Source organism: Globicephala melas, chromosome 10 (genome assembly GCF_963455315.2).
Source record: "Globicephala melas chromosome 10, mGloMel1.2, whole genome shotgun sequence".
NCBI lineage: Eukaryota > Metazoa > Chordata > Mammalia > Artiodactyla > Delphinidae > Globicephala > Globicephala melas.
Window position 1 is genome coordinate 70,719,015 of NC_083323.1, and position 20,296 is coordinate 70,739,310.

A 20,296-nucleotide genomic window follows, 5' to 3' on the forward strand; every position below is an offset into this window, starting at 1 on the left:
AGCTTCATTAGACATGAAATTAAAGCTCTCTACATAGTATGAAAGTGCTGATTACAGTGTTATGTTATTTTTTCTCTTTTCCTTCTTAGTTTGATCTGGCAAATAAATAGCAAAGTTGTCAAAACAAACCTGAATGTACCATTTTAGGATATCGACTTACCAACTGCACCTGCAGAGCTATTAGCTATGGGGGTATGTCTTACAATGACACATCACTTTGAAGGATGCTTCTGTTATCTCTTATTTACAGTCAAAATTAAATGGGTTACAATGATTACAAACACATCTTCTAATTCTTCATTTGGGGCCATCCATTTTATAATGCACTTGTCTGAAACCAAAGAATATACCCAACTGTGCCTGGCAATCTTAAAATTAAGTAATTGGACAGATAAGGGCATATGCCGCACTAGATAATGTCCTGTCTTTCAATCAGTATAATGAGGCACAGGAGCAACCTTTCCATCAAATGGGAACCAACCTTTATCCCACATAACATATGCTGGCATCTCTTAGAGAGTTGTTATAATGGTACGTGACAAGACAAACATCCCCCTGTTTCAGAAAGTATTTTTATTTTTTTGTAAGGATAAAAAATGTAAATGTCCAATTTTATGAATATTCAATTTTTCAAAAACAGGATGAAATGAAAAACAAATTAAAGAGAAAGTCTGTTGGATTGTATTGTATTAAATATATAAATTATTCCTTTAAGATGATTAAAATTACATGAAATTATATGATCCTCTTTTATGTTAATAAAAATGGAAATATATTGCCAAAAGAGGTGATCAATATTTTCTTATAAGCATATTAAAGCTTAAAATGAGCATTAATGGCATAATAAAAATTTTATTCAGAAAATATTATGCACTAGACAGCACTAACTTTGCTTTCCTTACATGTTTTTAATCATAAAAAATTCATAAGATAAATAATTTCCACTTAGAGATGAGAAACCTGAGGCTCAGAGAGGTTAAGTAACATGCCTCTAATCACAGAGTTTTAAATGATGGAACCAGTATTCTACTAAAGGATCAGTGTCTCAGAGCTTTAATACTGCATATTGCCCTCCTAGAAAATTATTTAGGAATGAAGCTTTTAGAATTGCAAAGCCCTGAATTTGAATACTAGCTCTGCTTCACATTAACCAAGTGTAATCTTGATTTCTTTGTCTGTAAAATTAGAATAAATAATACCAGTTGCATAAAGTCATTGTGGGAATTAAGTGGAGCAATGCAAGTAGAGAGTTTAGCACTCTGTGATAACATACAGCAAGTGCATAAATGATAGTAGCCACAAAACTTGATTAATAAAGGATCCAAAAATATTTTCTTATGAAAGATTAACAAATGTATTAGAGGTTATAGGATTTATTTTTTTCACAACTGAAAGGAAAGCATCATCTTATTATATCACGATTGGGCCAAATCTTGCATTGTGAATAAGACCGTTATCACTTCATATGTTTGTTTTGTGTGTGAAGGCCTTTAAGAGAAGTTATTTTCCAAGTACACTAGAGAGAGAATGAATTCCTTAACAAAATACCATTTGAGCAAACATGTTAGAGGTCATGCTTAATGAAGGTGATGCCAAAAGTTGTTAGTTGAAAGTAACAACCTTACCAAAATTTTAGGTTTGATATCACTAAAACAAATTTTTCCCAGCATTTCTAAAGATAAGAAGACATTAAGGTTGGAAAGCCTTCAGAGTTACATACAAACTACAGGTAGCAAGCACATCAAAAATATTCTTATCTTCTAAATATGATACTAAATATAAATTATATTTATAGATTCACAGATGAAAGAATCAGATTGAATCTTTCTTTCTGAAACATGGTTTGCTGTTGCTGTTCTTAAAAACATTTAATTTAATCAAATATACACTGAGATTAAAAAAAAAATCCAAGTTCTTATAATTCTGTCCGGACAATCAACCGAAGTATACTAAAGCAATCATTTTTGAAATAAATAATACATAATTTTTTAGTAACAGAGTTCCTACAACTTTTTGGTAACAGCGGGGAGGGTCTACTCCTATCATCAATGCCAGAGAAAGTATCTTCCCTCCCCATGAACAATGTTGTTTTTGGATCAGAATTAATTCATATTGTGCTAGTCAACAGATCACAGAAAATTAACCAAGCTCAATGAGGTAAAAAAAGGCCTATATCTGAGATAAGCATGTTATAATTTTTAACTGAAATAAGTTTGCTTAGACCAACTTAATCATTTGATATTTTTGCAATTTTATTTTGAAAATGAATACTTGTTATATCAAAGCAAGTGCATGATTTCTCAGCATGAATTATGTGGTTGAAACCACCAGTCAGATAATGTGCCAGTTCGTTTTTATTTTTGTTTTTCAAGAAAGGGCAACTGTGTTCAGTCCATCACACAGAAACTTCTATTACAAACATAGGAGGCTCTAGGGAATAATCAAAACCAAACAAACACAAGGATCCTGGCTATGTGGTATCTGTGTTCTCTAAAGCTGCAACATATATTACCTCCGTATCCTAATGAGATTTCTGCAAGGCAGAGAAAAAGGAACAATTGTGTTCATTTCACAGGTGGATATAGTAAAACAAAAAACGGTGTTTAAGTCATATCTAGCTCTGTAACTTAGAATGAAATATGAGCTTCTACTAGAACGCAAAAATAAAGGTTCATATAAATGGCTGTGTGTTTAGGAGTCCTGCTTGAGAAAACACCTTTAAGAAAGAAAGTTGAATGTATCAGGTCTGTGTTTGAATTCTGAATCTTGCAAGTAGTTATATTAACCTAGGTAAACTGTTCAGTGTTTCTGAGTCTACTGCCTATTAATGAGCATTGGATTGTAATACCTACCTCAAAATATTATTGTGAGGATTAACTGAAATGTATCTGAAAATGCTCAGCACAGATCAGTATTTTAGTGTTTCTGTTCTTCCTTTATTACAGAATCATCAGTTTTATCTGATAAATTACATGAAATTACATGAAACTTTAAGAGATAATTTATTGATGGCAGTCTCTGTGAATAACTTGGCTTTAAAAACTAATGACAGTACAATTCATAATTCTATTTAGAAGTTAGACCAAGGAATTGACGTAGCCAGAAATGTGGATAAGTGATATTAAGATATCACAGCAGAATTTTAATGGCATTCTGTCATCCGTTTAAAATATTTTCCCCCAAATAAAGCACTGAAGTTTGGCAAGGCGCAGTAAAAATAAACTCAGAGAGTCTACAAAACATTTTCTTTTTCATAGACAGGGAATAATAAAGAAGAGTTATTATTAGAATCAGAACAATATTTTTGCCTAGAAATTCAAGGGTGAAGGAAAACAGAGTGGGGTATTTCTTGTATAAAAGGCTATTAAAATGGAGTTGGTATTTAGCATAAAAATGTGAACCTAAATTGGAAGAATAGCCATGGTTGAGCTGTGATAAAAGAGCACATTTAGAGCGACACCTAATATTAAAAGAACACATTATAGCTATTTCTGAGATGCTCTGACTCCCCAGGTGGTATAGATCCAAGAGACCCCATCACATTCCCTCCTTACCAGGCTCACCCTGCTCTCCTGCCCATACCCTCCATCCACGTGGCTGTTCGGTTATCCATGTCTTTGAGAGATAAAACAAATTGTGAGCCTTCTAAATCATGGAATCTGCTTAACCATGACTCTGCCCGGTTAAGACTCACAATTTACATTAAAGTTTATATTCTAAACACCAACTTCATTTAAGTGGTGTTCAGTGGATCATATAGTTGCCTCTATTTACCTCTTTTCCATTAATTATGTAAGAATATTCTAAAGCTTTATATTTTCTCTTTTGGTTTTTGACTGTCTTGACACAATGCACACACCTGTGTGAGATACATATACACACATTTTTTTAGATAAAGTACTTACCTCAGAGCATTATTTCCAAATACATTCAATTATATGCTAAAGTGTCACTGAATTTATAAACCTTTTAAATTTTAAAAAGTTTCTTCTACATACCAGCACCATCTGTTTTAATTTTGCTTGATGGTATACTGGGCTCTCCTATACCCAATGTATTGGTTGCTAGCACACGAAATTCATATTCCATCCACGGGATTAAATCCACTGCTCTTGCTGCCTCCATATTTCCTTCAATAATCGGAGGATCTAAATAAAATAAATATTAAATAGAGAATATTAGTTGAGTAACATCATTCTTATAATTCTCTCTTTTTATTTTACTGTTTTGAGAAAATGGCACATGTTCCATTGAGTTGAAATAAAAATAAAAAGTAGGAATGACAAAATGTTAAGTTCAAGGGAGTGAGAGGAGAGGTCCTTAATAGATAACACGTTAGAAAGAGAGATATGCACATGGATCATTTATTTATTAAGTACAGGGTGGGAGCACTGAGATTCTGCATTTCTAACCGGCTCCCAGCTCTTGCTTCTGCTGCTCGTCCACTGTCTACAACCCGAACAGCGAGGGGCTGTATTTTGAGGCAAAGGTACAACTTGTGCAGTTAAAATTTTTATGGACTGCCACTGATGTAGTGTATGGGTAGTGAATGATTTATTACTAGGGTACCTGTATGTTTATACTCTTTTGTAGTTAGCTTTTTAGATTTATACCCAAATCCTTTGGGGCACTGATAATAAAGGTTATAATAATTCATTCAGATTTATTAAGTATTTCTCAGAATTGATGCCACTAGATACTAACAGGAAAATTATAACTTAGGGGTAAGATACGTTCAAGACTGCTTATTTAATTGAGGTATGATAAAACATACAACCAAGGCAGGATTATACATTATTTTAAGCTCCCCTAAAATATTCTCACATGTGTTTTTAATAATTAACTTACACATACATATGCATGTAAATACCTGTACATCACTTATTGGAAAATGTGTTCCTTTAGGCTTATATATGACTCATTATCTTATTACTCAAGGAATTTTTATCTGGCACTGCAGACCATGAATAAATAGCTTTTTAAGATGTTGTACCCATCATCACAATAAATGTTAAGCATCCCAGTGCCCAGTTTCTACTTTTAGACAAATTCCTAACGGCTCAGACTATCCCATGCCTCACACTGTCATGTGTGGCACGTGTGGCATAACTCTCCTAGACACTAATTTTGCCATCCAGTCTCTTATTTTGTTAAGAATTTGTTTTATATATATTGACATATATTTTTGACTTTCTGATTAAAAGTTTGGCTTTCCTTCTCCTCTAATTCTGCTTCTTTATCTCCTGTTTTCTCTACCCCTTCCTCACACCAAATTGGGATTTGTTTGTCTTACTTCGTGTACATAGGAAGTTATTTTAGGTAATTGGAAGAGGGAAGATGAATTTTTGATTTGCAAAGGACTCTTCATGGAGAAAAGGAAAACACAGAGCTGGTTGTTATGACACTGGGTAGAGTGGCCTCCTTCTTCACTAGATGCCTTTTTATGATTTTGAGCCTCCTATAGAAGGAGCCATTGTAGTGGGTTGAATGGTGACTCCCCCCACACAAGAGATATGTCTATGTTCAAATCACCAGAACCTATGAATGTGAGCTTATTTGGAGAAAGGGTCTTGTAGACCATTTTAATTTTAAGACAAATTAAGTTAAGAATCTTTGGATAAGATATCCTGGATTATCTAGATGGGCCCTAAATCCAATGACAAGTGTCCTTATAAAAGAAACACAGCAAAGAGACATATAAAAGAGTGAAATGTGACCACAAAGGCAGAAATTGAAGTGATGCAGCCACAAACCAAGGAGTATTTGGAGCCTCTGGAAGCTAGAAGAGGCAAGGAATGGGTTGTTCCCTAAGATCCTTGGAGAAGGTGCAGCCCTTTCAACACCTTAGTTTTGTATTTCTGTTGTTTCAAACCATCAGATCTGTGGTAATGTGTTATGACAGACATAGGGAATTAATACAGAGGTTTAGAGGCTGAAGCTGATGGAAATATTTGTGAGTTTGTGAGTCCGGGGTGTCCAAGTAAAAAAGTATAATAGAAGGGTCAAGGAGGCAGTCTGATCCTCTCTCCTGCTTCTTATGCTGCAAAACCCCAGCACCATTTAAATACTTGAAGAATGGAAATACGGGAACCATTCTAAAGGGTCCCTCTTGACAAAGGCATGGTGTTCTCACGATGGTAAAGGCTACCCTGGGGCTTCTTCCAAGCAGCTGGGCAGTCAACAAGTAGGGGCAGGTGAAGGCTGGATCAGACAGGAAGAGCCAGATGGATGTGCAGTGAAAACTACAGCTGACAGACTGATTCTGAGCATGTATGAGGATCCAGTATGAAAATATCTCCAAACAAATGGAAGATCAGGAACATGTTCAAAGGGTAGAAATTCATACTTTACTACAGAAAACATTTGGAAGAATGGGGAGAGATAAAGAAAGAAAAGTCAACTGGTGTCATTTTAGGGTAGGTTTTAGATTCCAGATGAGGAGTAAGGCCTGTGACTAAATGAAGTCTGAGATGAAGAGAGGAAGATGAATAAGCAGAAAGCCTTGGAGTTACAACCATGAGAAGACAGACCTCAGCAGGAAACCCTTGACCCAGTGATGCAAACAACTTTCAAAAGGGGAAGCTGGAAGTGGATGTTAGGAAGATGGACTTCCAGAATGTAACTTCCAAATGATTAAGGAAAGAATTTGATATCTATAAGTTAATAATATAGTCTAAAAGGATAGCTAACAGTTGTGAACACCTCTCTTTTTAGAACAAAACCAATTATGATCATTGTTAATACACACTGACATCAATACTTATGAGAAGATAAGTATCTAAAACAAATAAGTTTTTGACATATCTTTATAATACCCCCTCTATAAAACCATTTATATAAGTAATAGGGCTAACTTAGCAAAAAATGACTAAAGCCAATCATTTTATAAAAATGTATTTAGAATTAAAAATGGCTCTGTATATGGCCTGCTTTCCTTCCCCAGAGGGGGACAGGACTTTGGATGCATACCACATCATAAGAACAGGGTTTAAAAGTTTTCTTTCTAACTTTTTTCCAGTCCAATCTTGAGCTCGGTAGCCCATATCACCACTTTACAACTTGAACTTCAAGACCGGCTATGTCCATACCAGGCCACACCTATAATATGTCTCTATGTTGCCCCTTGTTTGTTCCTGGTTATTATTTATGGACATACATATGTTTCTTTTACTTCTTATTCATGTTTGGGAACCACTCAGTGCCTGGTACACCTAGAATGATGTTTTGTAAGTAGAAGTACTTTATAAATATTTGTAAAAGATACAAATAAACTACAAATACAAAAGTTGTGCTTATTTAGAGTCGACAATGTCTTAATGCAAGAAGCACAACCGTGTGTATAACCTTATTGTCTCCTTCAACCCTGAATCAGGCAGGCAACCGGTAGAAGAAAAGAGGGCACTCTGTTACCTTGTCCCACTACAAAATATCCATGCTCTATGGCTCTTATGCCTGTATTTAGCTCATAAATCATCCTGCCCTGTCTAAAGCAGAGGGTAGACCTCATCTCCATCCTCTTAAGCTCTCTCCCACCCTCTTTAACTCTGAGTTGATCCTTTTCAATTTCTCTCCTCCACTGCTACTGTGTTTTACCTCTAGTACACATTTTTATTTATTTTATTCTGAGCCTTAAATGTCCCTATAAAAGGATTTGTACCTTCTCCAACCCCTTCAGCCCTGGTAGGAACTATTGGATAGATTTTATTTTTCCAAAACCACCCACGTAGATAGGTTGGAAGCAAAGGTCATCTTTGCTTTGGAAAGAGATTCTTGCTCCAAGCCAAATGCACAATAATCAGGAGCAGAGGGACTTTGTGTTCCCTCTCTTCAGCCAAGTTCCTTGCAACCTGTTTGCTATTCCTGGAGTCAGAAAGAGAGGAGAGTACTTGGCAAAATAGAGGCAAGTACCAGGAATCAGGACTGTGGTCTCAAGTTCCTGAGTTTTAACTGGGTCATTTCTGAGTCAGGCCACTTTTTACAGACAATTTCAGTTTTGGAAATCAGATTTTAACTGTATAAAGGCTGTCAGAGGCTTCTTTCTATAAAAAACTAAAATGTTGTATATTAACCTGGTAGCTATTTGAATCTTGGTTTTACTTCTAAGTGTAAATTTCAAGCAAAGGGATACAGAATAAGAGACATACTCCTTACTTTAATATTCAGGTCAAAAGACCCCCTTTAGAAGGTTTTATTTTGCTAACCAGCCATGAGCACTAATCTACAGGTCTATTTTCAAATACCTTTAGTCCATAAGGCTCAGAATAAAAAAAATTCTGACTATTCTTTGGAGGAAAAGAGAAGCAAGCCTCATGGGTATCCCAAGGCCAATAGTCTCAATTGCCTGGCAACCATGCTTTGTGGTGCTCTGCCTTCAGACCACAACAACTAGTTCCCTGAGCAGCTTCAGAACTAGGCACAATGACCTCCAGACTAAAAAGCAGATGTTTCAAAAATAACTCCAGGCAATATAATCACACCTGTTCTAGATTCTTGGAAGTTGCCATAGTGAGTTCTGCTATTTCCCCGGGGTTTAAACACAGTTTGAACCCTTAGGATCCTCCATCTAAATCTAAAACCCAAGTATTTGAAACTATTCAGAAAGAATTACCCACTTGGGGATCTAGCTGAAAAAGTTGGTCCATTGTTTCAGAATGAAAATGGACAATTAAAGGCCTCTCTCTGGCTCTGACACAACTACTCAGTGTGATGTTAGAGGCTCTAGACCCAACCTGTAGATCATCTGGCAGGACTCAGAGAAGAGCCAGAGGTGTGACAATGTTCCTTGCAGAGAAAGAGAATCGGATTGTTCTCTGAATTCCCAGAAAATGTGATTCATTGTTTCTTCTCTATGGAAAGTTTGCATGCTGCCTCATAAAAACCCAGAAGTTTATCTTTGAAATAAGAGCAACAAAAGTGAAGCTATGGAAAGGCAAAAAATAAAACAGTAAATTCTAAAATGTAAATGTCCTACAAGGAGCCTAATGCTTTTTCATTTTTTTTACCTATCAATTTGACAAAGATTTAAAAAGAAAATACTAAGTAAAGGTATGGTGGAAGAGACACTTATATATTGTTGATTGGAATAAAATTTATTCCACCTTTCTACAGCGTAATTTTGTAGTAAGCTCATGGGCTTAAGCATGCGTACACTCAATAATTTAACTCACAAACGTCTATTCTGAGGAAATAATCTAAAATTCAGAGGAACATTTATGTGCCACAACGAAAATTGCAGAGGATTGGTAACAATTAATTCTAGTCTTCCACAAGACAAAACTTTAAATATAAAGACACTTTTCTTCTCCTTTTTCAAGAACATATCTGAGGTTCTCTCAATTGCTCCTCATAGCACAGTTTCCAGGCCATTTTATATTCTGGCCAACATTCCTTTTCCACACAAACACACACACACACACACACACACACACACACACACACACACACACCATCACCAAGAATATTCTATATTTTTTCCTCTGAAAGTAGCAGCACGGAATCCAACACACATTCTAAACGTGACCTGAGCATCTTGTAGAACCCTAGGAATAGTATCAGGTTTCTGTTGTCCATCCCCAAAAATGTTCCAGAGAAGTAATGCTTACAGTTGATTGTTTTAAAGATCTACAGTCTATTATTCTCATTATTCTAAATTTAATCATTGGAATGCTGAAAGTTGGTATCTTTGAAAAATATTTATTGGACACCTTAACTAATTACCTGCATGAAATTGAATTTAATCCTATACCTTCTTTTTTCAGTGGACACCACTGTAAATAAGAACCACGTGATTTTTATTTCTACATTGGCTATAAATTTTTTTTTCCACTTCCACTTAGAACACAGTCACAATAACTTTACTGACCAACAAACAGGAAGAACATGCAAGATAATCTACAAAATAATAGTTTTTTTTAGAGGCCATTGGAGAGCTGAGTTTGTGAAGAAATCCAATGAACTAAAGTCATCATCAGTAGAGTCATGGGGAGAGGAGGATTTAGTCATAGACATTCATAAGAAAAAGGCAGTTTAACTTTTCATAGATATTTAAAGATAAAGTGCAGTCTGGCATGGCTATTTTGAATCCCTGGGAGCCCCAAATCAAGGAGAGTCCTTACCTGTTGACTAATTCTTTCTCCGTAGGCTTTACCAGATGCATTCAAGAAAGTTCGGAAGCCGGACAAGAGTGCTGAGAGACCACCCTTAAAGGCATAGACACCTCAGATCTGCTCAAATCTAAGAGCACAGCAGGAAAATTGAGACCCTGCATGCACTCTGAGCCTTACACTGGATATAAGTGAGTGCCCACGTGTAGCTGGGTGAGTGGTAAGAGGGTAACAGAGATTTGCCTCCCATCTGAGGAGCAGGTGCTTTGGATCTGTGAAGTCTGAGGGAAGGATAGGAGAACTGAGAAAATTCTCCCCCACCGTCCCAGCACTCTGTGCTTTAGACTGATTATCAGACAACAGCTGTCTGGGGCAGGAGCAGGGGAGGAGCAAGAGCTCTCTCTGTTGTCCAAGCTGGAGAAGAAAGCTGAAGTCTGATAGGAAGACTGGAAAACCTCCAGACATGCAATATGGGGGAAAGGTTGTGATCCTGTACTCAAAACACTTATTAAAGCCTGTATAGAACTGAATTTAACAGCAAAGCTCAGATCATCGCAATGACAGATTAGATTGACTCAACCCCTGAAAGAATGACATGAATTTTCCTGGGAAAAAAATATTTACTCAGCCTCTTCTGTTCTTTTACACACAATGTTTGAAAATCAATCAACACACACACACACACACACACACACACACACACAGTGTCCACGATCTGTGGAACACATCAAACAATCTAACATATATTTCACTAGAGACCAAGAAGAGCGAGAGTGGGACAGAGGAATATCTAAAGGGATAATGTCTGAGAATTTCCAAGGCTGAAGGAAGATATCACCTCAAAGGTCTAAGATGCCAGTAAACTGCATCTGGATAAATATATTCTCATCAAGCTGAAAAGCAAATACAAAGGGAAATCTTGAGAGCAGCTAGAGAATATGGACACATTAAATACAGGAATATAAGGTAAAAAGAATAGTTGACTTCTTGTCAGAAACAATGAAGGCAAAAAGACAAAGACACTTTATTAAGTGCTCAAAAAAAGCAGCTTAGAACATATATCCAAAAAATCACTTAAATATTAAAAGAAAACTATTTGTTAGTGTAAAAAAAAGCTGAAGGTCTTTGACTTCAGCAACCTGAAGAGTTAGACATGTTAAAAGAAGTTCCTTACTTAGAAAAATTATAACAGATAGAAATCCAGTTCTACAGAAAGCAATGGAAAACCCAGAAATAGAAAATATATTGGTAAGTATGAAGGACTTAGAAACAACTTTCAGCAACTGAGAATAGAAAAGAACTTCCATCCAAGATGCCCTTTATCACCAGGGGCATAAAGGGGGGAAAAAAGCTGTCAACCAAGAAAATAAAACTACCTTTTAAAAATGAAAGCAAAATAAAGACATTCCCAGATAAACAAAAACAGAATTTGTTGGGAGCAGACCTGACTTACAAGAAATATTCCAAAAAGTTCTTCAGGCTGAAAGCAGTTGACCATTGACAGTAATTTGAAAAAACCATCCCAAAAAAATAAGGAGCACTGGTAAAGGTAATTATGTAATTAGAAGAGTATAAATACATATTTCTTCTTTCTTCTCTTATCTGATTTAAAGGCCATTGTAGAGAATATCTATCTATGTTTATCTATCTACTTATGCATCTACCCATACACATATACATATGTATAAATGTATATATACAGTGTGTGTATGTAATAAAATTGTGTTGTTGGGCTTACAGCATATAGAAATGTAATATATTTGACATAACTTTAAGGGACAGGTAGAAGCAAAGTTGTATTACAGTAAGAAAATAACATAAGATGATAATTCAAATTGACAGAAACAAATGAGGAGGATCAGAAATGTTAAATATTTAATATGTTACTTAATATAACAAACTATAAATATATACTTGTTTTCCTTTCTTCTCTTAGCTTCTTTAAAAGACATTCAAATTATAGAAAGCAATTTCAGCAGTTTATTGAATTTGCAACATACATAGGTGTATAATATATATAATATAGATGTATGAATAATAATCCATAGCACAAAAAAGGGTCAGAATGGAATAGTGCTAAGAGTAATGTTTCTATATCTCTCTGATATTGTTGGTAAAAATATGAAGTTTATTGTGATAAATTCCATTATACCAGGTAAGCTCTAGAGTATTCATTAAGTTTTTATATTTAGAGAATTTCATTAAATTAGTTGAATTTTTATGCTAGAAAATATTCATTTAATGCAAAAGAAAGCAATAAAGAAGAAATAAAATGACATAAACAGATGGAACATTTAGAAAACAAAAATACAGTGGCAGATATAAATTCAGCTACATCCATGATAGTATTAAATATCAATGGATTAAATAATCTAATCAAAAGGCAGAGATTGTCAGACTGGATAAAAAATAAGATCCAACTATATGCTGTCAACAGAAAATATACTTTAGATTCAATATACAAATAGGTTGGCAATTGTAAAAGATATAACATGCAAACAGGTACCATAACAAATTGGAGTGGCTATGCTAATATTAGAAGCATCCTATTTAAATGCAAGTCTTGCCTCTCCATCTCCCTTCTCTGTTGTTTATCTTTATCACTAATCACCATGTGACTTATTATATATTTTAATTAGTTGTTTATTATCATCTCTCCTACTAGAATGTAAGCTCCTTGAAGGTAGGGTTGTGGCTTTTCTTTTGACTTTTTTTTTCTCTCTGTTTTATTCAGTGCTAGTCAACTATGTATCTAGGACAGGTTCAGGCACACAGTGGGAGTTCAATAAATATGTATTTAATGAATGAGCACTATGGGCTCTGATCTAGTTGCTAGGGATAGCACAGTGAATCAAACAAAAGTCTTCCCCCTCATGCAACTTAATTTATAGTGGAAAAATTTTTTTAATGGGAAGCATATTTTAATTGAGCCATATGTTAAGCATAATGTGGTAAGCATGGTAAGAACTAATGGAGATGATTGCAATCATTATTCTTTTTTCAAAGCCAAACCAAATTTTAACCATATGTTTATTTCATTTGCTCTCTAGTATCTATAATTAATGTAAATTTGGCTAGATATAAATTATCATCTATTGTTTTATCATTATCATCCATTTTCATTCTATTTAGAGAAGTAGAAACTGCTCATGCTTTATCAAATATTTATACGGTTTTTAAAATTGTTTTTCAAAAGGTCTGATTTTGCCAAGTATATTTATAGATAATTCTTACACTCACAAGCATAATGTAATAGAAATGTTTCACTTGTTTCTAATTCTTCTGAACTTCATACACTTATGTGGAGAATTACTTAATGGTAAAATATATCCTAAACCCTTGTAACAGATTTCAAGTTTATATTTCATTTATTTCCCATGATAGGAAGAAATTATCAAAAAAAAGAGGTGAATCTAAATTAAAACTTCTCAGGGAGAGATACAAATAAATTCTGTTATGTTAAGATTAAAGTGAGCAGGTTTAAGATATGCTGGGATTAATTCTTTTTCATTTTTTAAAAAACAGGAACACTCTATTCACTTTTGTTTTTTTTTTTCTCCCCTCTGGTGACAACTGAGAACATATTTCTATGCCTCTTCTTTATGCATGTGAAAGAAATTCTGACAACTGCAAGTTTGGTTAAAAATATTGTCAACAATGACAAAGATAAACAGGTTATTTTATCAAAACAATCCTCTATCTTCCTTCATGTTCTATGAGAAAATACGCTGATGTGTGATATTTGAAGACTAGTGATGACAAATGGCAATGGTAATAACTTATACACAAGGAAAAGTACCCACTTGCTCTTAATTAGTTTTTGTCTGTTAGAAAATCTTAATATGAGAGAAAAAAAAAGGTTGAGGTGCTAGACTTCTTTAAAAACCTGTTTTGAGGAAATTCAAGCCAGATAAGAACATATTCAGAAAGTAAAAAGTTATGGTAGTAAGATTTAGGTGCTTAATCTTTATGATTAATTGTACCTTTTTTTAGAATGCAGAACTATAGTGCCTATATAATTGGATAAAAAGGGTCATAAATAATAAGTTATAGATGCCATTTTCCAAATCTACCTTCCTTATAATTTTTTCCTAGTACATTTTAGACTTAACACGTAGCTCAAATAAGAAACCCAGGAGACCTCTCTTTGCTTCCCCATTATAGATTTAGACATGCTGCTTCTTCCTCTATAGCTTTAAAACATTTAGTTTGCTGTGGTTTTCTTTACTACTAAAACATTGGGATTGTCTGTTTTAAGAAAATTTTCAGGGTCGATGATAAAATTATTAAAATATCCAGGTTTTTTTTTGTTTGTTTTTGATGAAAGAATTCATCTCAAGGGCTTCCCTGGTGGCGCAGTGGTTGAGAGTCCGCCTGCCGATGCAGGGGACACAGGTTCGTGCCCTGGTCCGGGAAGATCCCACATGCCACGGAGCGGCTGGGCCTGTGAGCCATGGCCGCTGAGCCTGCACGTCTGGAGCCTGTGCTCCGCAACGGGAGAGGCCACAACAGTGAGAGGCCCGCGTACCGCAAAAAAAAAAAAAAAAAAAAATTCATCTCAAAATATGAACAGATTAATCAAACAAAAAAAACTCACCTGTCTTTGCATCTTTCCAGTCATCTGAAAGAATAGTCTTGGTCTGGATAGTGTATTTAGATATAGGACTATGATTGTCTGAACCACGGCTCCAAGTAAGTCCCACAGAAGTGGCCCTAATGTCTTCTATTCTCAGACCACCTGGAGGGCCTGGAGGGCCTGAAATGAAAATTTGAGTAATGAATCAATGAATGCCAGCTAGTGAATTAAGTACACATTAGAATACAAAAATGCCCTCTTTGCAATTAATCTAAAGAACATATACACGATGAAATCAGTGGTGTCATAGTCCATTTAAACATAAACTATAAGAAGCAGTAATAATGGTGTTTATGGTTTTTACTAAATGCTTTCGTGATGTCTCTTTTTATGAAAGGAGATAAATTCTGTCCTTTAAAAACGGCATTATTATTATAACAAACATATGATACTCCTTGACTCATAAAATGCATTTGGCATCAAATGAACCTGACATAACAGATTGTAGCATAGCGATAGTTAATGGATGTTTGCTGAATACATGGATCAGAGCTGACAGCACAGTCCAGATATGAGGGTAGTCAGTCGTATGTTTCATTCTGTCTACCCAAAAGGAGGCAGGACATATAACTCTAAACGTTATAGATAATTTATGTTACTTGGAGTAGAAATTTCTGAGAATGCTTGTATGCATCATTTTGGATAATACATTTCATGTTAGTTAAACTAATAGAAATAAATAATATTAAAAGAAATATTTCTATTTATATAAAATGTAGAAAACAACTGTCAATTCAGATAAACGAGGAATGATCTGAAAACATCAAATAATATACTGAAGAGTCTTAGGCCAGAAGAATTATTACTGCAGAACATAAAACAATGTTAAAAATAAGCTTTCAGAGATGCTTCGTAATTCAGTATTAATATTCTTCTCTAAACTGAGAACACTGTTCTGGGTGGTAGAGATGACAAGATAAATGAGACATAACTTTTAGATTTTGAACAGCACTTTGTCTTGAAAAGGGTGAATTGGCTCGGTAAATAAATAACAGTAATAGACAGTAGTGAATGCCAGGATTATGGCATATATGGTATACAAGATACTTATACTTTGCATCATGATTTCTTCTTTGTAAAACTGTAACAAAACGTCCTTTAGGTGGTAATGTGGCATCTATCACTTACAATGCTAAAGAAGGCTCTCAGTTGCCAGAGAACTCCTAGAATAGACATTTCAGACAGTGACATCACTTGTTTTCTTTGTACCAGAAAGGAGGCCATCCCCAACTGAATAGGCATAGTGAGTATAGTAATCAACAACTTTTTTAAGTGGCAACTTTTTTTGTTGAAAAAGTATTAAATAAAACAAAGTTTTAATCTTTTAGCTGAAAGTCAGTGCCTTCCTATTTAAATGTCAGATCAGATGCTTTGTCTACTTGGCCTTTTTTCTCCGCATGGGCTTTGGTCTTTGCAAAGGTATAGAGAACACCACAAACCTTCACCAGTTTCCTTGCGGTTGGTCCCAAGGAGGAAAACGTGTGTGTAGATCGACAAAACTGCATTACTACTAATATTAAAATAACACAGGACACAGCCTATTGATGGTAGTAAATTTTATTTGGAATTATATAACAAATTAATAAAGGTAAATAAATTTTTGTAAATGTATAATCTGTAATAGTATTCTTGTACTTCCTGATGTTAATTAAAAGTAATAATAATACACCATCCACAATTAATGAAAATAGCCACATAAATTATATAAAACACATTTGATATTCAGAAAGAACACATTGTATTTTTCATATGTAAAAAACACATTGAAATACTATGCACATTCTTGATCAGAACCACCAAGTTCCTTATTTCACATGAAGTATCATCCCAAGTCAATTACTGAGTGGAATATTTCAGAGTATTAAAATTAAAAATTAGAAATGAAAAATAAAAATTTTAAAAGGAAGAGAAAGTCTTATAGTGAAGGCATTCAGACACTTTTTCTGAGCATAAAGTTATGGCATTCAGAAAATGTTAAAGGGAATTTAAGGCAAAATTGCCATAGGTTAGTCTTTTACCATTAAAGTGAAAATCATTTCCCTACTATTATTCTGTGAAGTTCTTTGATGGCAAATGAATGACCTTCGCAAAGTCAGATTAAAGTCACATACTATTAGTGTATTTGTTGGGACATTATATGCATGATAATTTATCCAGTCACCCATTCACTGAAGAACAATATTGTTGAGCAAAAGACTGTAATTATACTTATGCATTTTTTTCTCTGATACATGCCTGGTCTATAGTGAGTTCTTAGTAAATATTTGGTGGAGACATAAATAAATTTATCACATTGACCTTCAGACAGTTCTGTAAACATAACAGTCATTCACAATACAATCTGTATTGAAATACTGTATCATCATAAGAAGGTGAAATTGAGAAAACAAATGGAAAGGAGTTGGTTGATATTCCCAAAACCACTGTGTGGCAATATTATTTGGTAATGGCTCACTTTGATATAAAGTAGATTTTTCCATCTAGTAATTAAATACAAATATCCCCCAGAAAATACCTGAGAGAAAATATACTATTAAAGAGCAGAGATTTTAGAGTTAAAAAAGGCTTGACTTTAAATCCAGTTCCTTCATCTATCTTGGGCAAGTTTCTCAAATTTACTCAACTTTCATTTTCTCATCTATAAAATAGGAGTAATAAAAATTGACCAGATAGGATTGTTGTTAGGATTGAAAAAAAACCTTTAAAGAATGTAGTGTTAGGCCTGGTCCACAGGAAGTCCTTAGTAAATTTTAGCTATTAATGTTATTATTGTTACACCTGTAAGAGCTTTCTGGGCATCTGAACTATAGGACAGGAGTAATACTTGTTAATAATTAACAGGGATTTGTTTACCCGATTGTTCATTTATCACTTGTTTCCACTCAAAAGTAAGGTATTTCTAGTAAATTTGATGGAGGTGAGGAATGGCTGGGGATGTGAAGGCCCTCTAATGTGTACTAAGGAATCAAGATGCAGAAAAAATAGAGTGGTTCTATGGAGACAAACTGGGCCAGCCCTGCACTGTCTCCCAGAAGGAAGGTTTTCTAAGCAGTGTCGCTGATGTTACTTGTTCAGATTTTCTGTTCAGAATGGAGAAAAAAGTGTTGTGGTAGAAAATGAAATAATGCAGCCACTAGTTCCTCAGCACAAAGGCAGGCATTTAGGAACTGGCAGTCCTTCTGATTCTTTCTTCAGTGACAAAAAAGCAATACATAATTCTGACTCAGAGTCTGTTTGTTTCTTTTTTAAGCTCTCATCACTGTGCAAACACTTTCAAGAAATCTTTAAGGAAAGAATTGAAGCTAGGGAAAATGTAAGCGAATAGACAGCTAGATACAGGTTATTTCACTATTACTCTATCGGTATACCTTTCCAGTTTCTTAGGTGTCCTCAGGCAGATAGCTAATGATTGCTAAGAACACTATATATACCAAATTTAAATTATCATGAAACAGAGAAATTGGTCAGAGGGAAAGGACCTTTGGAATTTGACCTGTATTTTAAATGCATAAGTATATTAGATGACAGATTATTTTATTCATCCATTTTTTTCTGTCTTTTGTTTTTATCATTAATGATCCATAGTGGGAATAAAAAAAGAAGGAACTGGAATATTTCTCTGACTAACCCTGCAAAGGCTTTTCATCAGTTCTCACTATTAGTAAATACTAAAGGAGTTGGAAAGAGAAGAAAATGAGAAAAAGAGATAGGAAGGAGGGGATAAAAAGTTATTCCAAGTATGCTTTTTGGTTTTAGTTTTTATGAATATGGTTTTATCTATACTACTTGCATACCCCCCATGCCCTGGAGTTCTGATATTCATTTTATTAAGCTTATGTATCATGTCCATAAAACAGTGCTGCTATTTTTGTTTTCCGATTCTTCCAAATGCTGACAGATGTCGTTAAGTGTGGACATCACTAACTGTGTTAGGCCTGTCCAGCTGACTAAATTCCTCCTTTATAAATTAACAGTACAGACTTCAATGTTGATTCTTTACATCTTCTTTTCCTTTTCAATATCATAGTGTTCAACCACTACCTTTCTGTACTTCTTCAGGTAGAGGCTGCCACTATGGACTGTTCTTCCTTTTTTATTTGCATTACCCTCTATCTTTCAATTCTTGTTTTTCACCATTATAACCTTTCTCTCTGGCTTTAAATATCTCTCTCAGAGATTACTGACTGAGAAAGCTCCAAAAAATCTCACCTATGGGGGATAATTAGTAGTCTATCAAGATCCTTGTTAGTGTTATGTTTCTACATTGTGAGTTCTTCAAAATCAGGCAAAAGGAGTCTATAATTACTGAGGCTTTTTTCTGTCACTTTTTTTTTTACATAGTGGAGGCTTTGGAAATAGCCAGAATGGTCCTTTATCATCTGTGGTTCAATGCAGTTTCACTGGCCACATCCATATTCTCTTTTCCTAAATTTTTCTAGATTCTCAATGTTTTTACTATTAAATCACTGACTACAGGCAAATATTGAAAACATTTGGCTATGTAATGTAGGTCACACACACTTTAGAGATCACTGAAGCCAATACCTGTACATTTTACAAAACGTTGCTACAGTTCAGAAAGGTTATTGCCAGAATGAAACAGTTGGTCTGTGACAGTACAGAAAAAGACAAGAGACTGAGTTTCCTGGTACAACCCAGGCAAAGCGGGAAGAAGCCCGTTTGAAATTCAAATCATGCAGCCCAAACGTGTCTGTCCACAAAAAGCCTGCAGAGAACTACCTGATAACTAGCACATTTATACTGTGCTTCTCTTGGATTTGCCTGCATTTTTAAAAAAGTATGAACTCATAAGAGCATAAAATGTTAGTGAATCCAAAAAAGGAAATTTATATTGTTTATTTTAATAAAAGTAATATATTTTACTAAGTAAGGAAATTTATATTGTCTATTTTAATAAAAGTAGTATATTTTACTAAGTCCTTATTATATCTGAGTCATTGCTAAATCTTTTATAATTATTACAAATAATGCTATGATGTAGGCACTATTATTTTCACTATTTTACAAATGAGGATACCCAGATATGGACAGATTAAATAAAATAGCCACAGTCATCCAGCTAGCAAACGGCAAAGCTAAGACTTGAACTCAACTGATTTGCCATGAGACTTTTCATTAACTATAGTAAAAACAATCATTTAAAAACAGCATTAGCAGCTTCAAATTCAAAAATGGTATTTACTGCTTTTTTTTAGAGACCTTTTTTGTTGGGGAGAATATGAATTACTTGGGCACTAGTGCATATTGTGAGTAAAATGACAAAAACTGCGATATATTGACTGCAGCTTTTTAAATCATTTTGTGATCTGTTAATTCAGATAAGTGAAGGTAAAGATATCACCCATTTATAAATTCCTACTACATGCCTAGTTTTTTTTTATTATCATGAAGGGATTTGTTAAACTTTCCTGAATTTTACTAGTGTTTTTAGAAAAAAATACCTATGTGTGAACAAAATACAGATGTGATTTCCACTCAGTTTTCTTTCACATGTAAAGTAATTAGAAGGAAAAATGAACATAAATACAATTATTTC

The 20,296-nt window shown here is 34.4% G+C and overlaps 1 protein-coding gene across 6 annotated transcripts in view; it reads right to left on the reverse strand.

Moving 5' to 3' along the window:
- CNTN1 (contactin 1) overlaps positions 1 to 20,296 on the reverse strand; it is a 375,618-nt gene that overhangs the window by 72,693 nt on the left and 282,629 nt on the right. For all 6 annotated transcript variants that reach the window (XM_030835383.2, XM_060307110.1, XM_060307112.1 and 3 more), the window contains 2 exons: positions 14,701 to 14,859; positions 3,999 to 4,148 (listed from right to left, as the gene is read on the reverse strand). In XM_030835383.2, coding sequence (XP_030691243.1) covers positions 3,999 to 4,148; positions 14,701 to 14,859 — 309 coding nt within the window. The remainder of the gene's footprint in view (positions 1 to 3,998; positions 4,149 to 14,700; positions 14,860 to 20,296) is intronic.